The sequence below is a fragment of the Perognathus longimembris genome, chromosome 4, assembly GCF_023159225.1.
Source record: "Perognathus longimembris pacificus isolate PPM17 chromosome 4, ASM2315922v1, whole genome shotgun sequence".
Lineage (NCBI taxonomy): Eukaryota > Metazoa > Chordata > Mammalia > Rodentia > Heteromyidae > Perognathus > Perognathus longimembris.
The window spans coordinates 75,566,800-75,592,529 of record NC_063164.1 but is presented as its reverse complement, the minus strand read 5'-3'; the positions used below and the strand labels follow the sequence as shown (position 1 = coordinate 75,592,529).

At 35.6% G+C, this 25,730-nt stretch overlaps 1 protein-coding gene across 7 annotated transcripts in view; it reads right to left on the bottom strand.

Annotated features, from left to right (window-relative positions):
* Window positions 1-25,730, bottom strand: part of Zeb2 (zinc finger E-box binding homeobox 2) — a 130,424-nt gene that overhangs the window by 10,981 nt on the left and 93,713 nt on the right. For all 7 annotated transcript variants that reach the window (XM_048345523.1, XM_048345525.1, XM_048345522.1 and 4 more), the window contains 4 exons: window positions 24,322-24,393; window positions 4,085-4,273; window positions 3,161-3,375; window positions 508-616 (listed from right to left, as the gene is read on the bottom strand). In XM_048345523.1, coding sequence (XP_048201480.1) covers window positions 508-616; window positions 3,161-3,375; window positions 4,085-4,273; window positions 24,322-24,393 — 585 coding nt within the window. The remainder of the gene's footprint in view (window positions 1-507; window positions 617-3,160; window positions 3,376-4,084; window positions 4,274-24,321; window positions 24,394-25,730) is intronic.

Genomic DNA, 25,730 nt, shown 5'->3' with positions numbered 1-25,730 from the left:
ATTCAACTGGTTCTTTGAATAGCATCCAATTTGGTAATAAAATGCTTGGCAGAGCTATCACCTTTGTTATAGAGAAGAAATCTTAGTGATAGGATACTATACCATGATACACAGCTCTCAGGGATCCAGAAAGATCTATCACATATAGTCTCTTAACTAAAGTTATTCTACTTTTAAAAAAATCACAGGTATAAAAAATGAATTACAGTCAGAAATTACCATGCAAACTTCTTTAGGTCAAAATTATTTTAATCTGCTCAATTTATTAATAAATCGTAGCCTGTATAATGTTTAAGAAGGGAAGACATCCCTCTTCTTCTTCTTTTTTTAATAAGACAGTACTTTTGGAAGTACTATAACTGATAAAGGCACACATATTCTATGAAATGAATAAGTGGTTCCAAAACGACTACAAACAAGATTGTGTGCATTTTAAACAATCTTTAAGAACTCCGCTAATTAAACAAAATGCAAACACAAGTGCCTGCATCCCTTTCTGTTACTCACCACTGTGAATTCGCAGGTGTTCTTTCAGATGGTGTTTATACTTGAAGGCTTTGCCACACTCTGTGCATTTGAACTTGCGATTACCTGCTCCTTGGGTTAGCATTTGGTGCTATGAAAGGAGAAAGACTGACATTAGTTCTATGCAAAAGGAACAGAGTAAGTTTGTTGTGAATATTTTAAAAGACTTCTATATTTTCAGACAGGCCAAAGGTTTGAGTGCATACTTCTTTATCCAGTCTTTCAGAGTTGCAATAAAAGTGATAATGTTGGTAATAAAATTGGAACAAATTTAAAAAAAGTGCTTTCACATGGGCCTCTAACAATTGCTTTACAATTATTCCAGTTGTCTCTTTTCCAAAATGTTTCCGTGACCCTTGAGATGAGAAAGTCTAGTTGTAAAGATGTTTGTGGTTCTTTGTGTCTAATGAAAGATCTAAAATCTACAGATTCCTTAATAGAATGTAGCTTCCATTAAAAAATATAGTTGCCTGGAATTTTTCTACTAAGGTAAAAGTGTATATTACACTGGAGCAAATGAAATGTGAAAAAGTGAAAAAAGAATCTTCCTGAGTCAAAAACAAATGAACAAAAAAGCACTTGACTGAAAATATTTCATTGTGTGGTACTCAGGTATAAATATTCCATTCATTGTGCTAGTGGCACATGTAAACTCTGTTTTCCTGAGGAGCTGAGTATCAGATTTGATTCATTATCAAATATAAAAGACAACATCTTGGGCTATAGCTGCTTGAGCAGTTTTATCACAGGCCAGTAGGAGAGACTTCAACGACTTTTTATTTTCCTTTTTAGTAGTGTGCAAGGGAGTAAGGACTAAAAGGGAAAAACAAGTTTGCTGAAAAGACAAGTTAAAAGCAGCAAAGATGTAATCAAACACAGCTGACCTTTTTTGAACAAGGGTTAAAAAAAGGCAGAGTGACAGAATTCTGAAAAAAAAAAATACAGTCCTCTACTCTGGATGTTCAAGGTAGGAGGTCAGTCTTTTTCAAGAAGCAACGACACAAAAGCCTTTTTCAAAAAGACAGCACAGAAACGGTATGACAACTGCTAGGGTGTGCTGAATCTTCCCACATTCCTAGTGAGACAGATGGTGTTACATGGGACACAGGGAGGTTTGTTCAAACAGCAGCAACCTTCAAAGATCAAGCGGAGCCCAGCCCGCCGAGCGCCATTGAGGGACCAGTGCTCATATGTTGCTGAGTTGCATAAACAAACAGCAACAGCTGCTTTGTCTCCCCCCACAGCCCTCAGAGGACTACTATAAACTTTAGTTGTGCCACTGTTAATATGATACAATCATTTTAATTTACTAATTGTAAATGCCATGAGCAAATGAGGGGACTTTTCAACACCAAAGCTACCATTCATAATGCGCCAACACAATCACACTTCTGCATGTGAAATTTAAAGCAGTTATGCCAGATAAATATCTAGGCCCTCCTTTTTTTTTTCTTAGAGGTTTGGTGGATAGAAACATGGGGAAATAAACTGTTACATAAGTCTAACTATACAAATACATTTTTATAACTGATCTTTAAAAGAAATTCAGGTGACAAGTGCAATCAGAAATAAATATGATTTACAAGGGATATTTTTCTTAAATCTGTAACAATACCATTGATGGAATTTTTACTAGTAATACAGTCCTGCTTTATTATTTGATTGTGTTTGTTTATTCTTTTTCATATTCAAAGCTAATAAATCTTACAAGAAAAAAAATCAGAATTTCAAACACAGTATCATGTTTCACCATTTTGAAAACGGTCTACTAAGGTTTATATAAGAAAATTTCAGATCTATAGGGCCAGTAATTGTGACTTGTGACAGATCATTTCTGTTACCATCCAAACACATCATAATATCAATTTGCAGAGTCAATTCTCCCAGGAGTATGGAAAGAGAAATATGTTAAAACATTTAAAGGATGCTGCAAATCAATCCTACTCAATTGTTTTAATGATTTAAAAGACCATGCTTACCTGTTCAAGACAGAGTTTTTATTTTTAAGAGTAGTAAGTCAAAAAGAAGTATTTTAAAATTTAGCTACAAATATGTATACCAGAAAGGGATTATTATAACATTTTAATATCAATCCAATTCATTATGCATATATACATAGTCACATTGTATGATTTTTTTATCTCCCTTAAACTAAATTTATAAAATAGTAGCAGCTTGTACAAATACTCTAAATAATGGAAAGTGTTATATAACCAATGAAAGAGATACACATATTTTCTTACTATGACTTACAATCTATATGAAAAGAAGTTCTAAGCAAAAGTAGATGAAAAATGGAATTAAAATTGCTGAGATGTTTAATAATGTATAATTAAAATGCTACAATTTCATTCACTTTTTGTGGAACATAAAAATGAAACTAAAGTCAAGTTAAAGTGCAAATAAAATTTCTAAATTAGAAATTAACACACTCATTCGATCGTGAACATAAGACTATTAAATCATATTAGAAGAGACCATCAAAAAATCATTTAGACCTCAATTAAAGCTATTACCATTAAAAGATCTGCATCTTCAAAATGCCATGAAAAATTAATAATGATTGCCAATCAAAGCAATATCGTTTCTCTAAGGGGTTATTATAGAAAGAAATCACTTAAAACCACCCCCCCACCTGATCTGTCCCTGGCTTGTGCGTCACCATATGCCGCTCGAGCTGGGTGCGGTAGGCAAACGTGTAGCTACAAAGAGGGCAGGAAAAGTTCTCCTCATTCTTCTCATGGCGGTACTTGATGTGCTCCTTCAGTGATGTCAAGCGCTTGTAGCCCCGGTCACAGTAGGGGCAGGTCAGCAGTTGGGCAAAAGCATCTGGAGTTCCAGGTGGCAGGTCTGTAGCCCAGAGACGAGGAAGAGAGAAGCGGGCCAAAAGGTCAGTAAATCAATGGCAGCTAATGGGCTGACTGCCCGGGATGGTATGACAGGAATCATTGAAATCTCCTCCACCAGAGTGCCATCATTGCACCCGCCTTCCTCACACACCAGTCCCCTTGCACACCCAGGACAGACTTGTCGGAATCAGCTCACACTGAGCTGGAAATTTAATTAATTACTCGAGCTTTCTTATTTTGGAGGGGGGTGGGGAGACTTAAACAGCTGATACATGAGAAAATTCTCTTTAGGTAACTGGCACATCCGCTGAATCTTGGAGTCCTATGTTCCTGGGGAACTCACAGAGAAAAGAAGCTTTTCAGGTGTCAATAGAGAAAAACCAAAGGTGAGGATCAGTGTCCCTAAACTTTTGTTTTTCCTCAAAAGTAAAATATTTCAGAAAGATCAGAATAAATTTAGGTATTTTTATCTCTTAGAAATGGGATCTAATTGTTCTCGTTCTTTATTGGATGTACAAATGACACAAATTTGCTGACAAAAAAAAATTTCACAATACCCTAAAATTACAGTTCTAATCTTTGCTCATGAAATTCCATGCCTCTGCAGCTGTTCTTCAAATTTTAAGGTAAACACCCAAGCATGTAGTGCATTTGTAATTGTAACAGCTGCAGAGGTCAGTGTAGTGGCTAAAAATGAATTACAGCCTCACCATTTTCTTCTTGCCCATTGGCCTCTGGCGTGCCAAGGCGAGACAGCTCCTCAGGGGCTTCTGGGTAAATAATGGCTGTGTCACTGCGCTGAAGGTACTCTTCGATGCTGACTGCGTGGCCATCGCGTTCCTCCAGTTTTCTTTTGGCAAAATATTCCTCAAAGTCTGATGTGCAATTTGCATTCTTAACTGAAATCACAAAAGAAAACAAAAGGTTTTCCCAGAGCCTTCTTTGGAGCCACGGCCTATATGCAGTAATGTTTGGTTAACAGAGTTGACATTTTCCAAGACTACAAATAAATACCTGGTTAGTTTGAAAGAAGCAGAGAAGATGACCAATTACAGAATAAATTCCTATCTCATAATATAAGCAGAAAGAAAAAACTTTGCTTGAAGTTAAATTGGCACTTTTTTTCTTATAATTACAAATGAAAGAAAATTTAAAATGTTTTTGGTTAAAAAATTCAATTTAAAAACGTGTAGCTGTATTCTAAATCCCATGTACATAAGAGATAATAGAAAACTCAAGTTACTTTAACAGTTTGTATAAGCTTTTTTCTTTAAAGAAAAAATGTATTTAAATTTTACTGTTCACTAAACTTAATGTCTTTAACCTTAGATTCATCTGGTTGCTAACTAAAATTTTTTAACTCACATCTGTCTGAATATCACACACAGTCAGGTCACATAGTCTGAAACAGATGTGGAAGGTGAAAAGACATGTATTCCTAGAGATAATTATAATATGAGTTTTTAAAAATTGGGAATATGGAAGTTTAATTTTTTTCCTATAATTTCAGTCTTTAATTCTTCATTTTAAAATTGATGAAAACAAAAAGAACTTACAGCTGATAGAAATAAAACTTAAAGTGAAAGAAGTTGTTAAGAAACTGTCAGTGTTGCTGTGTAATTTTGGTATGATTTTAACTTTTAAATTACAAATTTATTACCATAAAATGCACAATAGTTGTAAACCTACTTTAGCAACTTGTGTTAACAGCACTGCATACTTGAAAACTTTAGATGTGCTCTTGATGTTAGCTGTGGCTTAAATATTCCAAATAAACATTTGTTTTGAGTGAGACAGAACTAAGAGACTAACTCAAGATTATTCTTTATTTTAACAAAGTGACAAAAAGTGCTTTGCTAGTAAAATCCTATCATAGTTTCTAAGGTTACCTTTGGTTTCACTGGATTTTTCATCTTACTTTCTTCTTCCATAGTGCTACAATATTTTCCATATTAATTCTTTTTGGAAAATTATAGCAGGGTGATATTTGAACATATGAGTTGGTTTTCTTTTCTTTTTTTGTTATTTGCCTATATGACCATAAACTAGTGCATTTTAGAAGAAAAAACTAGAAAATGAAACCTCCTGTTTAGTCAGCATGTATGTATTGAATGTCTAGGATGTGCTAGGCATCATGTTTAGCTCTTCAAAGAGTGGATCTAGTTCATCTTTCAGGAAATCATAAAACAGATGATTTCAATTATATCTCAAAACTCAATATGCCATTAGATATTTGAATAGGTACTATAAAAGCAAGTTGTACCACTATGGGAGAAGTAGCAAAGAGATTTGATGGGGTCTAGAGAAGATGAAAAAAGCTTTATTGGAGAAAGTATGGGGGTAACCCAATCTAGATCTGGTGAGAGAAAGAGTATGTGCAAGCTTGTGGGAAATGGATGGAGAATGGACATTTCATGACTTAAAAGGACAGTGCTAGAGAGAAGAGTGAAAGCAGAACCTTAGGATGTTAGAGAGCATACAGAGGAGCAGGAACAGGACCAGGTAGCAGATCTTTGGATTTTTAAATTCTAATATAAATATAAAACCACTGAAGCAAGGAAGATGGTTGTCTGGATGTAGTGAAATGACGGCCGTTTGTGATGACAGTTTTGTTATAGTTTAATAGGGATTGGAGAAAGAAAAAATGGATTCTAGAGTAATGAGGGTTAGTAGGCTCCTGCCTTGAACAGCTAGAAGATTGGGAGTTGGTGGAGATGAAAAGAAGTGACTCGATTTGAAAGATATTTAAGAAGTAAATTCCTAAGTCTTCAGGAATAATTAGATGTGTAAAGAGAGAGATGCTAACTTATCTCCTTCAAGTTTAGAATTTTCTAGTTTAATGGACTGTTGGTGACATGCACCAAAGCAGGGAACTCTAGAATTCTAAAAGAAGTTGAAATTATGAATAATTATATAAGAACAAACAAAGGAAAAATGAGGAGGTTAAATAACACTTTGAGGACCTAGCTGATAACTGTCTTGAATTCTTTTGATCACTCCGTCTGTTAAGTTTGACAAGAACAGCAGTTTCAAAACATATATTTGGAATATAGGTTTGGAATGTGCATAGTGGATTAAGAGGAGGTCATGCATTGAAATTTTGGTTAAATCTTTTCTTAGCTGCATTTAATAGATGAATAAGGGAATTAGTTAAGATTGAGTTTCTGCTGCTAAATTCACAATGCCATGGGTGTTTTCAAAAGGGTACTTGATTGCTGGTAACTGTGATAATGTCATTGAATTTGCATCACTGAGTCCCTAGTGAACATGTGGAAACTGCCAACTTAAATTAACTATTTCTGCCTTGTTTTGGATCACCAACATAGCTTTGGATCTACCAAAAAATGGATTTTAGTAACAAGAAAAGGTAGATCAAAGATAAATGTTTTTAAACAACTTAACTGATTTCACCAGGAACCAACATCTTTTTCAGTATTATGACATTTGAAAGTCATAGTATTTTCAATATAGATATTTGAATGTCATGGTTCCTTTTTGAACTCATACTTACTAGAAGGTCACCAAATGTTTAAGACATGATTTACTTAAGCTTTTCAAGAACATTATCTCATTTAATGACCTTAGTGTAACCCAGTAAACATAGATGGATGTACATTTAGTATCCTAATTTTATCTTGATATTTCAGCAATTATTTGAATTATCTGGCTATCTTCGTATGAATTTTCATTTGCATATGAATGTTTCCATCTGAAATGTAATCAAATGCAAATTCAATTGCATTTGCATTAATAGTCTTTGGGCTTAAAAGAGAATAGAATTCTGATTTTTCTGGATAGGCAAACTAAACTATATCTAGATATAGTTTTGGTGTTTGGATAGGCAATTCAAATGCCAGATAAAATTGTACTTTGCTATATTTTTATGTCAAATGAAATAGGTACAGAAGACATCAAATCATATGTGCTATTTAAGAATAATCTTCAGTAATTTGTGTATGCTGAATAGTGAGCCAATTGTCTAGAAAATAGTCTCTCAAGACTTATTTATGGAGTAAACATGGAACAAACTGTGTCTTTAACAGTACTTTCGGTGTAGAGGACCTTTAGTAAAGGAGGCATTAAATATAAGATACCTATAACTGGGCCCTCACTCGGCTTACCCTTCATATACCCGTAGGGAAATGGGATACCATGTGTTAATGATCATAAATGCACACAAGTACTAGGGAAAACAAGAGTATCCAAAAAGAGCTTCATGGAGAAGAGGCTATCAAAAGTGGTTCATCAATTTTTTTCTTCATTTGGTATAGATGTACTTCTGGAAATATTATATAATATATATCTAGATCACTGTTACTGAGTTAAGGGCATAACTTTATATGAACTAGGTCATGACCCTAAATTGCCATAAATACAACATAGTTCTTCCCCAGGGTTCTTTTTATTATGGGCACTAGTAACAAGAGTTTTTCTGCCCAGCAGCACATTTCCTTTGCTTAGAAATAGCTCTCTTCTCTATTGCCAAGCCTTGAGGCACCCAATGAATCTCCTATGTTTTAGGATCCTGCCCCTAACCACAGTTGATTATCTGCATTGAGGAAAACCATCTTAGTCCTCTATTTTCTAGTGAAACCATTGATTAGGTCATGGAGGGCCAATGGCTTTCCTAAGAGGAATATCAAGCTATTTTTTTCCCCATTCAATAACTGCAGCTAAAAGATACAGAATGGAAAAATTGGCATTTTTCATCTAGACAAGGGAGAGGATATAGCAAGAAAATAAAAGCACACTAAATATCACATCCTGTTAGTCCATTTCTAACTGTTCTTGAGGCCAACCTTCACTTTCCACTGGCTGTATTGTTTACCCTCCCTGGTTGGCAAATCAAGATAATTCCTTTACTACTTAATACTGAGTTGTACTTTTGTCTCTGAACACCAAAATTTCTGTTTAGTATTAGAACAAATGACAGGTTTAAATTTTGCTTCCTTTCAAAACTGTTGGAAAGGATAACATTTTGATTGTAGTTGAAAGTTTGAGGTTTTGTTTTTAACAAAGATTTTGTAATATTATGTAGTGAACACAGGAATGATAGAAAATTTGTTAGAAAGTTCAGAATTCCCTACTGAATTTTTGTAGTATAAAGTCAACCTCATTTTCATTCTTTCTGTAATCCTCTTCACTCCCTAGCCTTCTTGGAAAAACTGCCAAAATACACTAACAAAGAATATTTGTGTAGTATTTATCACCAAACCATAACAAAATTTACAGGAAATCTTAAGTCATTTCTTTCCATATTTTCTCCAGGGATTCCGCATTTAATCCTAAAATTTACTCTAATATTATGCAAATATATCAACCTTCCCTGAAATTAGGTAAAGTTTCCTCTATCCACAAAAAAGACTTTACTCATTAAAAATGTTTCCTTTCGGCCATATCTACCTTAGTATTATTCGACAAATTTATATGTGCTTTCAAATCAGTAGGGTATCAAATTTTGGAAGTATGTTAGTTACTCTCATTATCCTTGCTTATGAATGAGGAATTCATAAATATCTTTGTAGTTATCATACGTATACATTGAAATTTTTAGGTAAATAATGATGAATATCAATATGGATTGACTTTGAAAAAGACTGCCTGAAAACAAGGAATGTTAATGGAACTCTAAATGAAAGAGAATTATTGATTGGTTCCTAAACCAGTCAAGTTTCTGTAATTGAGTAGTGGGTTTTATTTAGTGTTTCTAGGTAGTTAAATTGCAATGTGGCCCTGATGCCTATCCCATTTTCCTTTTCTGGTTTTCCCTTTGCCATTTGTATTATTTATTTACCATGCTTACCTAGGAAGGTGGTTATTCTGTTGTCATTGTTTTTGTATTCTGCATTTTCTAGGTTTTCATTGAAACTTGAGGAAATATATTTGAATATTATATTAAAACATTATGATGATCATGAAAATGAATCAATCATTCCTTTGGGCAAGGAAAAAAGTATCATATATATGTGTGTGTATATATATATATATATTTATAAACTGAGTTGGATTATTTATCCATCTCTTTGCTAGTAATTGTTAATTGAATGCTTGTTAGAACCAGAGAGTGTTTAGGATGAGGGTTTGATAATGGCTTGTCTTTTCTTACTTCCTTGATTCTCATATCTGGAAGCATACACAAAATGACTATTTCTGAAAAATACAAATGTTTAAAAATATGTAAAAAATCGGGGCTGGGGATATGGCCTAGTGGCAAGAGTGCCTGCCCCGGATACACGATGCCCTAGGTTCGATTCCCCAGCACCACATATACAGAAAACCGCCAGAAGCGGTGCTGTGGCTCAAGCGGCAGAGTGCTAGCCTTGAGTGGGAAGAAGCCAGGGACAGTGCTCAGGCCCTGAGTCCAAGGCCCAGGACTGGCAAAAAAAAAAAAAAGAAAAAAAAAAGAAAAATATGTAAAAAATCAATAGATTTACATATAAAATGCCTTATGTCCTTAGTGTGATGTAGCAATTATGTATTTATAATGTAGCATTCATGTAGTGTACTATATTAACATGAGAGACCTGAAGAAGCCATCATCTATGTGGTTATATCCCACATATTTCTGAAAATATCTTTTTAAAACATTTTGTCATGTGTATTAAATTTTTAGTTTAAAAAAACACATAACATTTGCTGAGGTATATAAATTCTCAAGGCTATTTCATTTAAGGTTCATTAGTGAATATAAGTGTACGTTATTTTCAAAAGGCTTCCAAAATACACATTGACACTAGATGTCTAAAAACAACCAAGAGGAAGGAGGAGGATCTTTTTCTCATCACACAAGTACATGAAAGCATCTCAGTGCCTCCGACTGGTACAGAGGAATATATGAAGCCAGGAAAGGGTCGTCAAGAGCAACAGAGGACAGAGTCTTGGCTGGTCTGCCAATCCTTGTTCTGATATGACTTTCTCCAGGGAACACAGACTCAGATGCCAATGAAAGTTCCCTGTGTGTAAGAGCTTTAATGGAGAGAGGTGAAGAATGAATAGGGGGTGGGAACTTGTAGTAGTCTGCAGGATCAAATATCTCCCACAACAGCAGGAAGCAGCTCAGTCAGGGACAGAGTCTAATTTTAAAGTTGGATTTTATATTAGGGGATTGTGAACAGCAAGATTTACAGACTACTAACTTTAGACAAATTTCATGGCTACGTATTAATGCAGAAAGATTCAGAATATGACTTTTTAAAATAATTCCTTAAGTTAGACAATATATGTGCTCACCTTACCCTTGGTTATGAAATTTAGAGATTTGGAATTACTATATTACTAATCTGAGATGATTTTATTATATTTTAGAGAGGCTTACAAAGTCAGAAGATTTTGTTTGGAAATCTATGTGCTTGTTACATATGCTTTTTGTAGAGAAACATACAAGAGAGTCTGTGGTTCTCTCTAAGATATGCAATGAGTTTTGAAATATGGTCCCTAGATTAAGAACATGAATATCCCCTGGGAATTTGTCTGAAATGCAAATTCTTGGGGCCCACTACAGGCTTAGCAGTTTGTATCTTAAGAAGTAGTTGGAGAAACTGTGATTTGTGCCCAGTTTAAGAACCATTTTACTCTAGGAGTTTAATCTTCTGCCTCAAGTGGCCAAATAGGACCTCTCTAGTAACATGGTTTTGAGAAACATCATGGAATTACTACCATGTCAGGTAACTTTTCTGACCATCTCAACATGACTTCACACTATCTTCTTATTGAATGCCACTTAAAATGTCGTATCGCAGCATACTGCAGTCGTTCCTTATATACAATGAACTCATAGTCTGTCTTATTTAGCCTTGTGTCTCTAAAGACTAGCTCAATGTCTGTTTCACAGTGATTGGTCAATAATGGAACGCTTATGGTAGGTCTTAGGTTTTAGAGTCTTCATTTGGGGTTACTTACTTTACATTTTGAATCTCAATTTCTTCATTTGTAAGATGAGCCACTGTATTCCTTCTAGAGTATCCTAAAAGTTCCATAATTCCATACTTTCACATAATTAATTTCCATAACAAATTTATTTTTTATTCCGTGGGCAAGCTCAGAATGTTTAATCTGTATCCTTTTCAATTAAAAATTGAGAACAACAGAGCTTTCTGATGAGGAAGCTACATACAAAGATTAAGAAAAAATATTTTGGAGCTGGCTAGAAACCATAGGCAACCTCATATGGCAAACAATGCTTATTAAATATTTGCTGAATGAAAGGAGGCACTCAAGAAGCTTGGAATATTCGTTATTTCTTGTAGGAACTCTTGCTGTGAAGTGGAGATAGCTGCTCTTAGTCGCAAACAAAGCTAATAAAACTGCAGTATTCATTAGGCAGGAAGTGAACAAGCTCTTCTTGGTGTGTACTGATTACAGTCTGTACATGACCTGTCCCTGTATCTGTGTTGCCAAGAACTACTTCTTCATTTCTTTTCTTCCTCTCCCTTATTTAAAAAACTCAATGTACGAACTTTATTAAAAAAATTTAAACTGATGATTTGGCCGGAGGACAAAATTATTCAAATCCGTAAAAATGTGACAGATACAAACAAGAAGAAAATGACATGCTTTATAACAGTATGACTTTTTCCTTGTTAAATACTTACATATTAATTGAATTATCTGGCCTTGTACAATTGATTAACACTACACATGCAGTCAACTCTTGCTGAGAATTAACTGATGATAAAACTTTTGTGGACTTTACCAATGTTAAAAAGCTAGCTAATTTTAATTTAATTTTTAATTTAAAATCCATGTAAGAGAAATAAGAATTGGGAGTTATTAAATCAAGAAGATAATAAGGAGGTAAAATCATTCTTACTCTTAGTATGCTAATGATGGATGCACAAAACTTATGCTTAAAGAGGACTACTTGCTTGCTAGACTACTAACCTTATCACTAATATGATCAGACTGGGGGATTTGTGTCTTGCACATCTGTATTTTTTGCTCAAATAAGATGTTCAATCTAAACCTTGATTTTACTAGGAATCCAATTACTTGAGAGACACCTCTGGAAGGATCTTGCAAATTTTTTTTTTTTTTTGGGCCAGTCGTGGGCCTTGGACTCAGGGCCTGAGCACTGTCCCTGGCTTCTTCCCGCTCAAGGCTAGCACTCTGCCACTTGAGCCACAGCGCCGCTTCTGGCGGTTTTCTGTATATGTGGTGCTGGGGAATCGAACCTAGGGCCTCGTGTATCCGAGGCAGGCACTCTTGCCACTAGGCTATATCCCCAGCCCAGGATCTTGCAAATTTGAACTAACTTGTGTTTCAATATTTCAGGGGATATATCTCTGACTCCTCTCCTTTCCACATGGCTTTTCTTCTACTTCTGGTCTAATGGATTTTGAGAGGTATATAAGCACCCTGAGCAAAAAGAAACTGCTGAATACATTATTCAAAATTTGATAAGAGTTTTAATATGGGGCTGGGAATATGGCCTAGTGGTAGAGTCTTGCCTGCATACATGAAGCCTTGTGTTTGATTCCTTAGCACCACATATATAGAAAAGACCAGAAATGGCACTGTGGCTCAAGTGGTAGAGTGCTAGCCTTGAGCAGAAAGAAGCCAGGGATGGTGTTCAAGCCCCAGGACAGCAAAAAAAAAAAAAAGTTTTAAGACAGTAACAGCAGAGCAATCAACTAGGAGGCTCATTAGATCCCAGGATCTTGTAACACACCTAGTAAGCCCTGTGTTTAGTAACAGTGCACCTACAAATGTCTCCCATTCCCATACCATGTAGGACAGTCTAATCTACTTTCTTAATTCATGCTTCCCAGTGTAATTTCATTAGGAGAAAAGGTAGGATGAGGTAAAGTCCAAAATTTCTGGTCTAATTTCTTCACTTAACAGCTGACACACTAAGGTACAGTGAGGTTAATGATTCAGACAGAGTTACACAACTAATTTCTGGAAGAGCTAGACACAAAATTCACACATCTTGACACAGACCATTGCTCCTTCTATTATGCCATAATAATTCAATATATGAGACAATAATTTTATATGTAGAAAGAAGGGGTCCCCATTAGTTTATAAATTATATGAGTTGGTACCATTTAAACAGGTTCCAAGTGACAAAAAAATCACAGTGATGTTATAAGAAATTCTAAATATCTTATTATTGCACCATAAAATAGTATGGAGGACAGGTAATTAAAGAATTCACTTTAACTTGTGTATGTGTATAATTCTAATTTTACTTCTTTTTCTCTCTCTCTCTGTGTATGTGTGTGCTTGCCCTAGTGCACTAGTCCTGGGACTTGAACTCAGGGCCCGGAGCTATAGTGCTCAAGACGGTCCTCTGCCATTTGAAACATAGCTCCACTTCTGGCTTTTTGGTGATTAGTTGGAGATAGCACTCTCATATACTTTCCTAACTGAGTTTGCTTTGAACAATGGTCCTCAGATTATCAGCCTCCTGAGGAGCTAGGATTACAGGTATAAGCCACAGTCTCCTGGCTTTTTTCTCTTTTAAATTTACTTTTTCTCTTCGTACTCTTTTCTTAAGTTTATTTAAATCAATACATAGTATCTCTCCTCTTCTAAATTTTATATATTTATTTCATTCTTAAAAATGTTTAGCTTGGGAGATGGGAGCCAGTGATTCATGCCTGCAACCCTAGCTACTCCAAACTCTGAGATCTGAGGATCACAGTTCGAACCCTGCCCAGGCAGAAAAGTCCATGAGTCTTTTATCTCTAATAAACTACTCAGAAAAAGCTGCGGCACTTTGGCTTAAGTGGTTCAATGCTAGCCTTGAGCACAAAGAAGCACAGAAACCTCACCCAGGCCCTGAGTTCAAGGCCCAAGTTCAGGACTGGCAAAAAAAAAAAAAAAAAAAAGGCTTGGATGAGCCTGACTGAGCCTACTGAGAGTGAGAGGGAAGAGCGATATGTAACAGTTCTTCAGATTTTCTGTTCAAGACATATAAAATATTTCTTTAGTATGTAAGGATTGTATTTTCCTAATACGAGTATTGTTTATTTGTAATAAAGTTTCTAAGGGTATTCACTAAAAAAAAATTTCCAAAACACATTGCAGAGGGGAAATATTATTAGTGATTATTTTTATTAGATATGTTATGGTTATGTTAAATAAAAAATGTCCCCAGTTTAACGTAGAGTGAGAGACAAAAAAAAAAAAGAATTTTATTCATGGCTCATTTTGCTTTTCCATTTCGCATACTACTTGTTCCCCTCTCCCCACCACATGTTTAATGACATACTCCTACGTGTGTTCCATTTCTTTAGATTAAATGAAACTGTGTCATCCCTTGGTAATATTCCATCCATCCCTCACAGACCTTTCCTGCGGAAACCTTGCTTGCATCTGTCTTAGTGCACAGAGGAAAGAGGTTGGGTAAAGATACTCCTGAATTCACACTGCCAGTTCAAAATGGTGTTCTCTCTTTTTTTTCAAATTCACTCTTTGTTTCTTAATTCATCAGTTCAACTGTATAAATCATTGAGCCTTTTTAGAGGAATTTGGAGCAAAGCAAGTTTAATCTCTGTTATGAGAGAGCCTCCACTCTTGAACCAATGTTCAGTTGAGACAAGGTTCCTAACTTGCTGGGTGGCTTCAAACTTGTCATTTTCCTGCCTCATTATCCCAAGGAATACAGATATATGCCACCATGTCTGGTTCTAAGTGTAATGTGTTGAAGTCTAAACTTATCCATGTTTGAATCAGGTCTTAGGACAGTGGTTAAAGGATACAAGCTCAAGTAAAATGACACCCATCCCATGCCAATGTTTGAGGCTGCCATTGCTGTCATTCTGGGAAACTTAATTACCAAAAAGTAGTGTATCCAAAACCCTGTCACCACCGTGCTTTAACTTTTTCTAGTCCATTGACATGGATGTCTACCTGTTGTACTGGGCTAAACCTAGGACAATTTCATCTCTCAGAACCAGACAAGGAACTTTCAGTTTCTAATTTCAATTTGTATCCCCCTACATTATTCAAGCCTTCATTTCTTTGAAACAGGTGATTAAAAACACTGAAACAGTGTGATTGTAGGACCTGACAAATACCCTAGTCTATTTCACTTATTTTGTACTTACCTCAATTTACTGTGGAACTTGAAAATTTTCATTTCTATCCCTTGCCAGACTAAGATATGTTCAATTTTTCTGCTTCTAATGTATCAAATATACCTGAATAGACTTATAGCATAGTCTAATTTCAGACTATTTTCTATACTTGATGCTCTTTTATGATGATGACTGAACCTCCATACACTGATCACAGCTATCACTTCTAATTTTTGCTTAAGATTCCAACTCTATTCCTATCTTTTCCTGTTAGCTTATGATCTTATTTACCTTCTTCAAGTAGTGTCAAGTCTATGGACCGCCTTAAATTTGTCCAAATTCTCTGTACCATCAGTACCAACATTCTCTATTCTTCTGATCATATTGATTTGAAAAAATAAAAAGATGCATTCTTGCCTAGTACCATGGCCACACTCTGAGGCTATTCTCTCACAATCATTCATCTTTTACTCAGTTGTCTTTCTGTTCTCTCTCTCTCTCTCTTCCTGAAGATAACTTACTCAGAAGGGCTGGTAGAGTGCTTGCCTAGCATGCATGAAGCCCTGGGTTTGATTCCTCAGTAACACATAAAGAGAAAAGGCCAGGAGTGGTGTTATGGTTTGAGTGGTAGAGAGCTAGTCTTGAGCAAAAAGAAACTCACTGGCTAGGCCCTGAGTTCAACCCCCAGACAGGCAACACACACACACACACACACACACACACACACCCCTTTTCCAGACAGGCAACACACACACACACACACACACACACACACACACACACACACACACACACACACACCCCTTTTCCTGAAACCTGCAATCTCCTTAAGGCATCTTTGTATTTTGTTTTATCTCCAAATAGAAGACCCTAACACTCTGTCAGCAGTCTCCTGAATTATCTGGTCCTTGTTGTTTGTTCTTACAGAACAAATTATGCTTCAAAGGAAACATCTTAGTCTATTCATTATTACAATATATTATGATAGTAATGATTAGTGATGATCAAACATTTATGTCCCAATATTATGTTAAACATATTACACATGCTGCTTATTCATCTGCCATTATTTATTCACCTAATGGAATGTTTCATGACAGTGACTATCCTTTGGCCATTGCACTTTCCGTGCTGCTCAGAAAAATGACTTGCACTTAGTAGGGCCTCAGCAAGAGACCATTTATTTGAGGAAATAGAAGGCTATAATTATTCATTTGCAATTTTCATTGTCATGTCCTAAAGAATTCTTTTCCTACTGACAGAATAAAATTTTATGTCCTTTAAAAGCAGGAGCTAAGTTTTCTCTTTTCTTGAAGTTACTTTGCTCTCAAGCATCACCTCAAATTCTACATATAACACGCATTGCAAGGTATGAGTGAGGGCATCAGTAGCTGTTAAAATGGACCAATATTTTAAGAAAAATGTTTCCTGGTAATAGTTATTTATCAAATAAGGAGGAAAATCTTTGATTACTTTTATCATCAATATATAAAAATACTATTAATACAATTAAAAGTGCCTCTTCTATAAATTAAGAATGCTAAAGATGAAATGAGATAGAAGACTCATTGGATAAACTCAGGTAGTATTTGTAACCTTTCCCACTAATACTTTAAATTTCACATCTGAAACCTGTCAGCACAACAGTAAAAAGAATTTGTCCAATTTTTCTATCGAGTTTTCTAGGTTGTCAAATTGTCAAAAGTTCTCAGAATTGTCATTTTGTCCTGTTGTTATAAATTTGTTAAATATTGTGTTTTGGTACCTTCATACTTATGATGGTACATCCATTTCTTAATAACTAAAATAGTTTAAGGCTTAGTTATACATGCAAATAGACTATGCTATTTAAATATTGTATTATATATTTTAAAAATGGCATGGCACCCAATCTTTGAAATGAGGCCTGTACACATAACCATTTCTTCTAGTTACTGGTATAAAAATGAAGGCTTATTGCTTAGGTACTCCATATCCTGTAACCAGTAACTGGAAGAGACAAAATTCAATTGCAGATTGCTCCAAAATGATTGCTTCTCATATATAAAATAATTGATATATTATGTTTGTTAGAGGCATATTTTATGACTACAGGTAGAATACATATATTTATATTTCTTAGACAAAACTTTTTCTTGTGTAAAATTAAAAACTTAATAAAGTGTGGCGGTGCATGCCTATAATCCCACCTCCTCAGGAGACTGAACAGGAAGACTGTTCAAAGAAAGCCTGGGCCTTATTGTGTGACTGTGTCTCAAGAATAAAATAAAAAAATGTTTGGGGGGCTGGGGATATAGCCTAGTGGCAAGAGTGCCTGCCTCGGATACACGAGGCCCTAGGTTCGATTCCCCAGCACCACATATACAGAAAACGGCCAGAAGCGGCGCTGTGGCTCAAGTGGCAGAGTGCTAGCCTTGAGCAGGAAGAAGAAGCCAGGGACAGTGCTCAGGCCCTGAGTCCAAGGCCCAGGACTGGCCAAAAAAAAAAATGTTTGGGATAAAGATGTAGTAAAGGATAGAGACTAGCATGTCTGAAGTTCTGGGGACCATCCCTGGAAAAACAAACACACACACAGACACACACGTACCTAACACAAATCATACACACATATAAATAATTAAAACAAACAAAATAACCTAAATTGAGACCTAAATTGGCCTTACCCAGTTGCTGGTGTTGTTACATTTTATGTTTTTCACCTAGCAAAAGAGGTGAAGTTGTGTATGGTTATTAATAGCTTTTCTAACTAGAGTTTGGTTGTCTGCATAAATATAACTTTCGCACTTTCAAAGAGGAAAACATCAAGGACTTTTTGAGTCTCGATATACACATGGAATTGCATTAAAGCTAGTGACGATGCACCTAAGATAGATCTTGTTACTATTATGCAGGCAACCTCATGTTTAAAATGATCCTAAGTTTTTCAACCGCTCTCCCTCCCTCCCTCCCTCCCTCCCTCCCTCCCTCCCTTCCTTCCTTTCTTTGTTTCACCACAGCACTATTTCCAGCTTTTTCTGAGTCTCATAGACTTTTCTGCCTGGGCTGGTTTTGAACTACCATACTCAGATCTCAGCCTCCTCAGTAGCTAGTATTATAGGTGTGAGACACCAGTGTCCAGCTCCTTCTTAATATGCAAGTTGTGTTTGTAAAAAGTGCCATTATGTATACATACACACTCACACATATACATATACATATACATATACATATATATACATATACATATACATATAGAGAGAGAGAAAGAGAGAGAAGCACTTAAAAAGAAAAAGAAAAACATTAAGTTGTAATCCAGCTCTTTAGTATTGTGTTGGGGACTAGCCTAGGCAAAAATTAGGGAGACCTCATCTCATCTAAACAGGTTTGATGAGGTCTGAAATCCCAGCTCAATGGGAGGCTTAAGTAGGAGGGTCTCAACCTGAGGCCTAGCTCCAGGCAAAAACAAATATGAGACCCTAGGCGAAAAATAAAGTAAAATGAAAGGGGCTTAAGGTTAGCCTCAGTGGTGTAGACAACTACCAAAAAATAAGACTACCAATAAAATCAGTGAGTGGAAAAAGGTTTCATGTTAATCAAGGTTTGCAATGCTTAAGTTGTTATAAATCAGGATGCTGAGATCAGAGAGTCCTTGTTTGAAGTCAACCCAGGAGGGAAAGTTGTGTGACAGTTATTTCCCATTTACCACCAAAAAAGCTGGAAGTGCTTAAACTTCTCTCAAGTGCTAGCCTTGAGCAAAAAAAGCTCAGAGACAGTGCCTATGCTTTGAGTTCAAGCCCTAGTAGTAGCACAAAAATACAAAAATAAAATAAGTAAATTGATTCTCTAGATTGCTTTATTGGTTTTTTTTTTTTTGCTTGCCTTTCACAAGTTGATCGCAAGAACATATGTTCTGGTTTTAGTCTTTGTAGAATACTAACTCGACTTCCTCCATAGTAATGCTCTCTCCTACTGTAGGAATTTTCTTTTAAAAATCAGTCCATTCTTTCTCCATCAAAGAGGTTGGATAAGAAATGTACTTGTCTTACATGTGAAACTGTAACCCCTCAGTACTTCACGTTGACAATAAAGAAAAAAAATTTATCCATTCGCTGTTCATTCATTAAGTTAGTCAACCAGTCAGAGTTCCCCTTATGTGTGTTCACCACTATGAGTGTTTTCAGGCAAATGGAATAGTGCTTTTTTCCAAGTCAATTATTTTTGGTAACCTACTAATATCAGTATGTTTGTTATTTACTTTGTTGCCTGGGCAATCCTATGAAGTTGATACCATGAAAATCTATCTATTTTTCAGGTGAAGAAATAGCTTGTTTTCATGAAATGAAGTGAATAGACATGGACAACAAAGAGAAAGACAATTCCACATACAAAAATTTATGGCACACTTCAGAGCTATGGGATTTCAGAGAAGGAAGAGATTGATGTCGTTTGAGGTGCTCAAAGATGACATTATGAAGGAAATGGGATATTAGCCTTGAAAAACGGAAGGTAGATGAAATTTCAAAAAGTAAAGAGATGAGAGCTTCTTGTCTGAAGAAATAGGTGGAGATTGAGAGATAAGTATAAATATGATTTTGTGAATAACATCAAAGGCAAGGTCTGACTAAAATGAATGACACTTCTCACTGGATTGAAGAGCAGTGGTTTTCCCTATAGATCTTTGAGGTCATTAAGGGAACTTGAAAAGAGGTTATGGGAAAGATATGGACTGTGACATTGATAGAGACAGACATACACACATAAGGCTCTATAATTTGGGACAGTGGAAAGATGAGAAGAAAATAACTACTTAGTTACTTTAGGCCAAGTATCAAAACCACATAAACGTAATATATGAAATGGGAGTTCAAGTGGTATTTTCTCCTTTTTTTCACTCCCTAATTTTCTCAAAAACACTTGACCATCCTAGAACCTGAAGTATCAAAGTGACAAAAACCATAACAGCTCCTTAGATGAAGCTATCATTACAACTTGGGAGGAATAACGGACAGTCAAATATTGATGCATGAACCTAAGAAGAGAAAAGCAGATGGCACAAGTAGAAAAATAATAGTATTTCAATTTCACAAGTACCCAAAAGAACCCAGGAAAATGAAATATTAAACTATGACTAAGATGAGAATGAGAATATGTATTTACTTTCTAAAAGAACAGAGCTGGTGTGGTTACTTGACTCCTCCTCCTCCTCCCCCTCCTCCTCCCCCTCCCCCTCCCCTTCCCCCTCCCCCTGCCCCTCCTCCTCCTCCTCCTCCTCCTCCTCCTCCTCCTCCTCCCTTCTTTTTTTTTTTTTTTTTCCTTATTATTTGGCCAGTCCTGGGCCTTGAACTCAGGGCCTGAGCACTGTCCCTGGCTTCTTTTTTGCTTAAGGCTAGCACTCTGCCACTTGAGCCACAGCGCCACTTCTGGCCCTTGTCTATATATGTCATGCTCAGGAATCGAACTCAGGTCTTCCCACTAGGCCATATTCCCAGCCCCCATTCTTATTTTTATAAACATTTCTTTCTTTGCTATGGAGGTTTAAATTTGTTCTTTCTCCTTGCAATCTTCATTTTCTCCTTTCGATGAATTTTATTTTTCTTCCTACGTACCAGACATTCTATTTGCTTCTATTAATGTACTGTCATAAATTCTATAGTCCTGTGATATGAAGTACTATGTGAATATATTTGCAAGACTTGTAAATCTCTATCTCTAGCTCTAGCTTATTGGGTTTCAATTCCTGATTTCCAGCAAATATTCTCATATTTCTATACATATGTATACAAAAGTTTTACATGAAAATAATTAGGTCGTAAAGCTGGTTCAAGATCTCCTCAAAGGGGCTGGGGATATGGTCTAGTGGCAAGAGAGCTTGCCTCCCATACATGAGGCCCTAGGTTCGATTCCCCAGCACCATGTATACAGAAAACATCCAGAACGGGTGCTGTGGCTTAAGTGGCAGAGTGCTAGCCTTGAGCAAAAAGAAGCCAGGGACAGTGCTCAGGCTCTGAGTCCAAGGTCTAGGACTGGCAAACAAAAACAAAACAAAGAAAACTGTATGCTGTAAACCAACTGTACAACTCATGGTGGGGGGAATTGAGAGGGGGCAGACAGGGGGGTGATGAGGGAGGAGGTAACAAGTCAGATAAAAAACGTATGCACTGCCTTACATATGAAACTGTAAACCCTCTGTACATCACTTTGACAATAAAGAAATAAAATTTAAAAAAAATCTCAAAATTGAATCCTTTTTTCTAAATATCTAGAAAGAGCAAATATTGCTATATTCTAAACATACAGATTGGTAAGCTTGAGGCCACTCTATCTCAAGTTCCCATAGGCTTAGTTGTGAGAAGTCTTGTTGCTAAGTTTTCCACTGTCACCACACAAGGACAAATTCCTATCACTTCCTCCTTGAGTAACTACAATGACTGGTGTCTAGAGTCCTTCCCACCCTCCACAGACTCATGGCATCATAACCTGACCCAGTCTCTTTCCTCTGATGCTGTATATTCCCCAATAGCTAACCTGAGCTTACAAGTCCAGCTTTATTTCCATAAATTGGCCATAGGAAGCTTTAATATAACCAAATCCTTTCATTCATGTCATTATTTTTTTCCGTGTGTTAGGCTTATCTTCCAAATTAAATAATAATTAGTCTTCCTGACCCATCTTTCTCCACACATACAACAGTAAATATATTGAAGACATTCAATGGATATTTATTGATTGATTTATTGACTAAATACATATGAACCATTAGGAACAGTATTATGAGAAAAGCAGATTTTAAAGTCTGGTGAAAGGATATTCAAGAGAGATGTTTAAACCTCTAGATAGGAACAATTTTTATTAATTTTATTTTAAAATTTAGATATATACCCTGGCTAGCAAATTATCACTTGGTTGAGATGATTTTTTTTGTGACATTTTGCTTATAAAGGAATTAAAATTGGCTTTCATTTGTGCTCAAAGCTGAAATTTAATATTAACTTTTAAAAAGAACATGAGGCCATTACTGATCTTAAGATTTGGGATATTATAGAGGCATTTAATGCGTGTTATCTTTTTGTCATTTTTTAATGATGTTATTTGGTCTTGTCTCTATTTCTGCATGGTGATACTAACCGGAAACAATAGTATTAAAACCAGAATAATTCTTAATGTGAACTCTAAGTGAATTCTAGGGTGGAAACTAAGTTGCAAAAAAAATGAACTGACTTGATTTAGGTCATAATTTTTTTTTTTGGTCAGTCCTGGGGCTTGGACTCAGGGCCTGAGCACTGTCCCTGGCTTCTTTTTGCTCAAGGCTAGCACTCTGCTACTTGAGCCACAGAGCCACTTCTGGCCATTTTCTGTGTATGTGGTGCTGGGGAATCGAACCCAGGGCCTCATGTATATGAGGCAAGCCATGAGGCAAGCACTCTTGCCACTAGGCCATATCCCCAGCCCCCATAATTTTGTTATTGTCAAAAATTGGAATTATCAGTTCCCAATTCTATGCTTTTTCTATAACCATATAACGAACAGTATTTTTATACTTTAAATTGACATCCAAGTGAATAAAAACTTGACAATAGTTTCTTATTATTTCTTATTTTATACACAAGAAAACCAGTGTTGTTTAAGTTATTAATAAGGGCATCCAAAATAGAAACACAACATGAACAATTTATTATGATGTGTACCAACATAGAGAGATATGAATATCATCTCAATTATTTAAAATTTTGAAACTACACATATTTTTCATTGGTGAGTTGAATGCCTGAAAGTTATGCTTTTAAAAATTATCATATTTTATTATTTGGAATGATAATATGGAGGATTGTTTGAAACACTGAAAATAATTAATCTTATTCAGGAAAAGAGAGATAAACACAGTGAGTCAGTGTAAGTTTGTGCTGATGACAGTTTTTGGGAAAAATACATGGGATGTTGCAATTATCCTTAACCTCAATTCTGTAGTAAGAGTAGTGAAAGATAAAAAGCAAAACTCAAAAGACAAAAACCACAGTCTGTCTTACTATTATTGTGTTCTAGCTTTCTTATAATGAGTGAGGAACTGATTCTCCTTTAAAAACATCTACATAGAAAATTTAGTGGAGCGAACAGAGGCAAGAATGAAAAATAAAGAAATACTTTTGAAGAACTCAGTTGATTGTTTATGAGGAATGTTCATGGAAGTTTGGCAATCTGAAGAAAAATGCTCTGCAACCTGCATTACATCATATCATTTAGAGTTTCAATGATTGATATTAAGTGGTGCTAACCAAGGCATATCATGTCCCAATTTTAAAATTAATTTTGTAGTCATATAAAGTAAAACTATTAGAAATTTATCCTAACACATGCTGTGAGAGGACCCATTCTTTACAATTTAATATTCTTGAGCTTCACAGACAAATGAGGGAGATGATAATGAAAAACATGTTGTTTGTTTAATAAAACACCAGAATGAGCCAGGGACCAGTGGCTCTTGTTTGTACTCCTAGCTACTGAGGAGGCTAAGATCTGAGAATCAGGGTTTGAAGCCAGCCTGGGCAAAAAATTCTGTGAGAATGTTATGCCCAACAAACCACAAAAACAAGCTAGAAGTGGAGCTATACCTCTGCTGGTAAAGTGCAAGCCTTGCGTAAAAAAAAGCAAGAAAAACAAAGAAGCTCAGGGATGGTACCTAGGCCCTGAGATCAAGCCTCCAAACTGGCACAAAAAAAAAAAAAAAAAAAAAGAAGAAGAAGAAGAAAATCAAATCAAAATAAAATAAAACGAAAACCCCACTATAATGTAAAAAATGGATTTGAAACAAAGCAGAGACCTATGAAGGCTGACTCAACTTGTTAAAAGTAATGAAGATACACATGAATGGGTCAGTGATTCCTTTCTTGACTCACGAAGTGCACATGATACAGGACTCACATGATTATAGTGAGGTAAAGGTAACTTACCTGTACCATTATTAACTGTAGTCTGGATCGTGGCTTCTGGCCCCATAGTGTCATAGTCTTCCTTCATTTCTTCTGTGGGGGAAAATTATCTTTAGCATTTGAAAACTGTAGAAAAGATTACTATGCTAAGCATGCCAAGCATAGGAACAAGGAAGATTCTTTTTAAAGGAAACAGAGAAAAGGCTTGTTGTAAACCTCTAAACAATAGCTTTGTTCAGGCAACTGAATGAATCCAATAGTGCTAGCTGCACAAGAACTTATTTACTTTAAGCATTACTGCAAGCTGTGAAAAAAACAGAGGTGCTTATTTGGAGCAAACGAAGGGCTTTTCTTCTGGTGGCAGTTCTACTGACAAACAGGGGGAAGATATTTTTTCAATAAGAGTCAAAAGCAACTAAGTATTTGTACTTATGAAGCTGCACACTGGCAGCCATGCCTCTGCTAGCTCTGGGTGTTTAGTGGCAAGTCAGAATTTCTTATTTTATTTTTATGTCTTTCTTTCCTTTTGAGGTAGCTATATGTTGGTACTAATCAAGGCAAGCATACATTTTTTTAAAGCCCAAATTCTACATAGCAAAACTTGGAATGACTAGTTCATGAATCAAACATTTCAGAGTATCAAAATACTTGTTTCACTATTATATGTAAGCTGCTACACTGATCTTTATTTCTTTCCCAATCTCTCATAAATATTTTCTCTTCTTTGTGATTTGTGCCTTCACAGGTAATCGTGCTCATTTTCTGAGGAATAATTTATAGACTTAACAACAGCTAAATTTCTGAATAAGATGAAAAAAGTAACATTGAAGTTGAAGATTCATAAATAATTAAAAGTCATTTCAAAAACTGTTATGTTTTTAATAAAGGAAAAGTTTGGAAAATAGGAGAACTGTTGAATTTCTCTGCCTTCCAGATTATTAGAGTATGTTGGAAGGCAAGAAAAAGACAGTTACCATTTAAAAATCTTTGAAATAAGTATATTAAATGTGAGCTTTTTTGAATCCTAGTTTTATAATAACAGTGCTACTAATGAGGCCCAAATATGATCCAGGATGAAAATCTCTTGATGATAATTATTTTATGTAAACCAAGAAAAACTTTATAAGACTATAATTCTTAAATTTAACTGGTCTTTCTTTGCTTATCACACAATAGATTACCTTGACAGAGGTTTCTAGAAAACATTATAGCGAAAGTAACATATATAATATAGGAAATGTCTTATGGTATATATACTCATAGGATCAAAGCTAAAATATTGTGGTCCTCTTAAAAGATAGACTCATGCCTATAATCCTAGTTATTCAGAAGGTTGAGATTTGAGGATCATAGTTCAAAGCTAGCCTAGGCAGGAAAATACATGAGAATTTCATCTCCAGTTAACCACTAAAAATCTGGAAGTAGAGCTG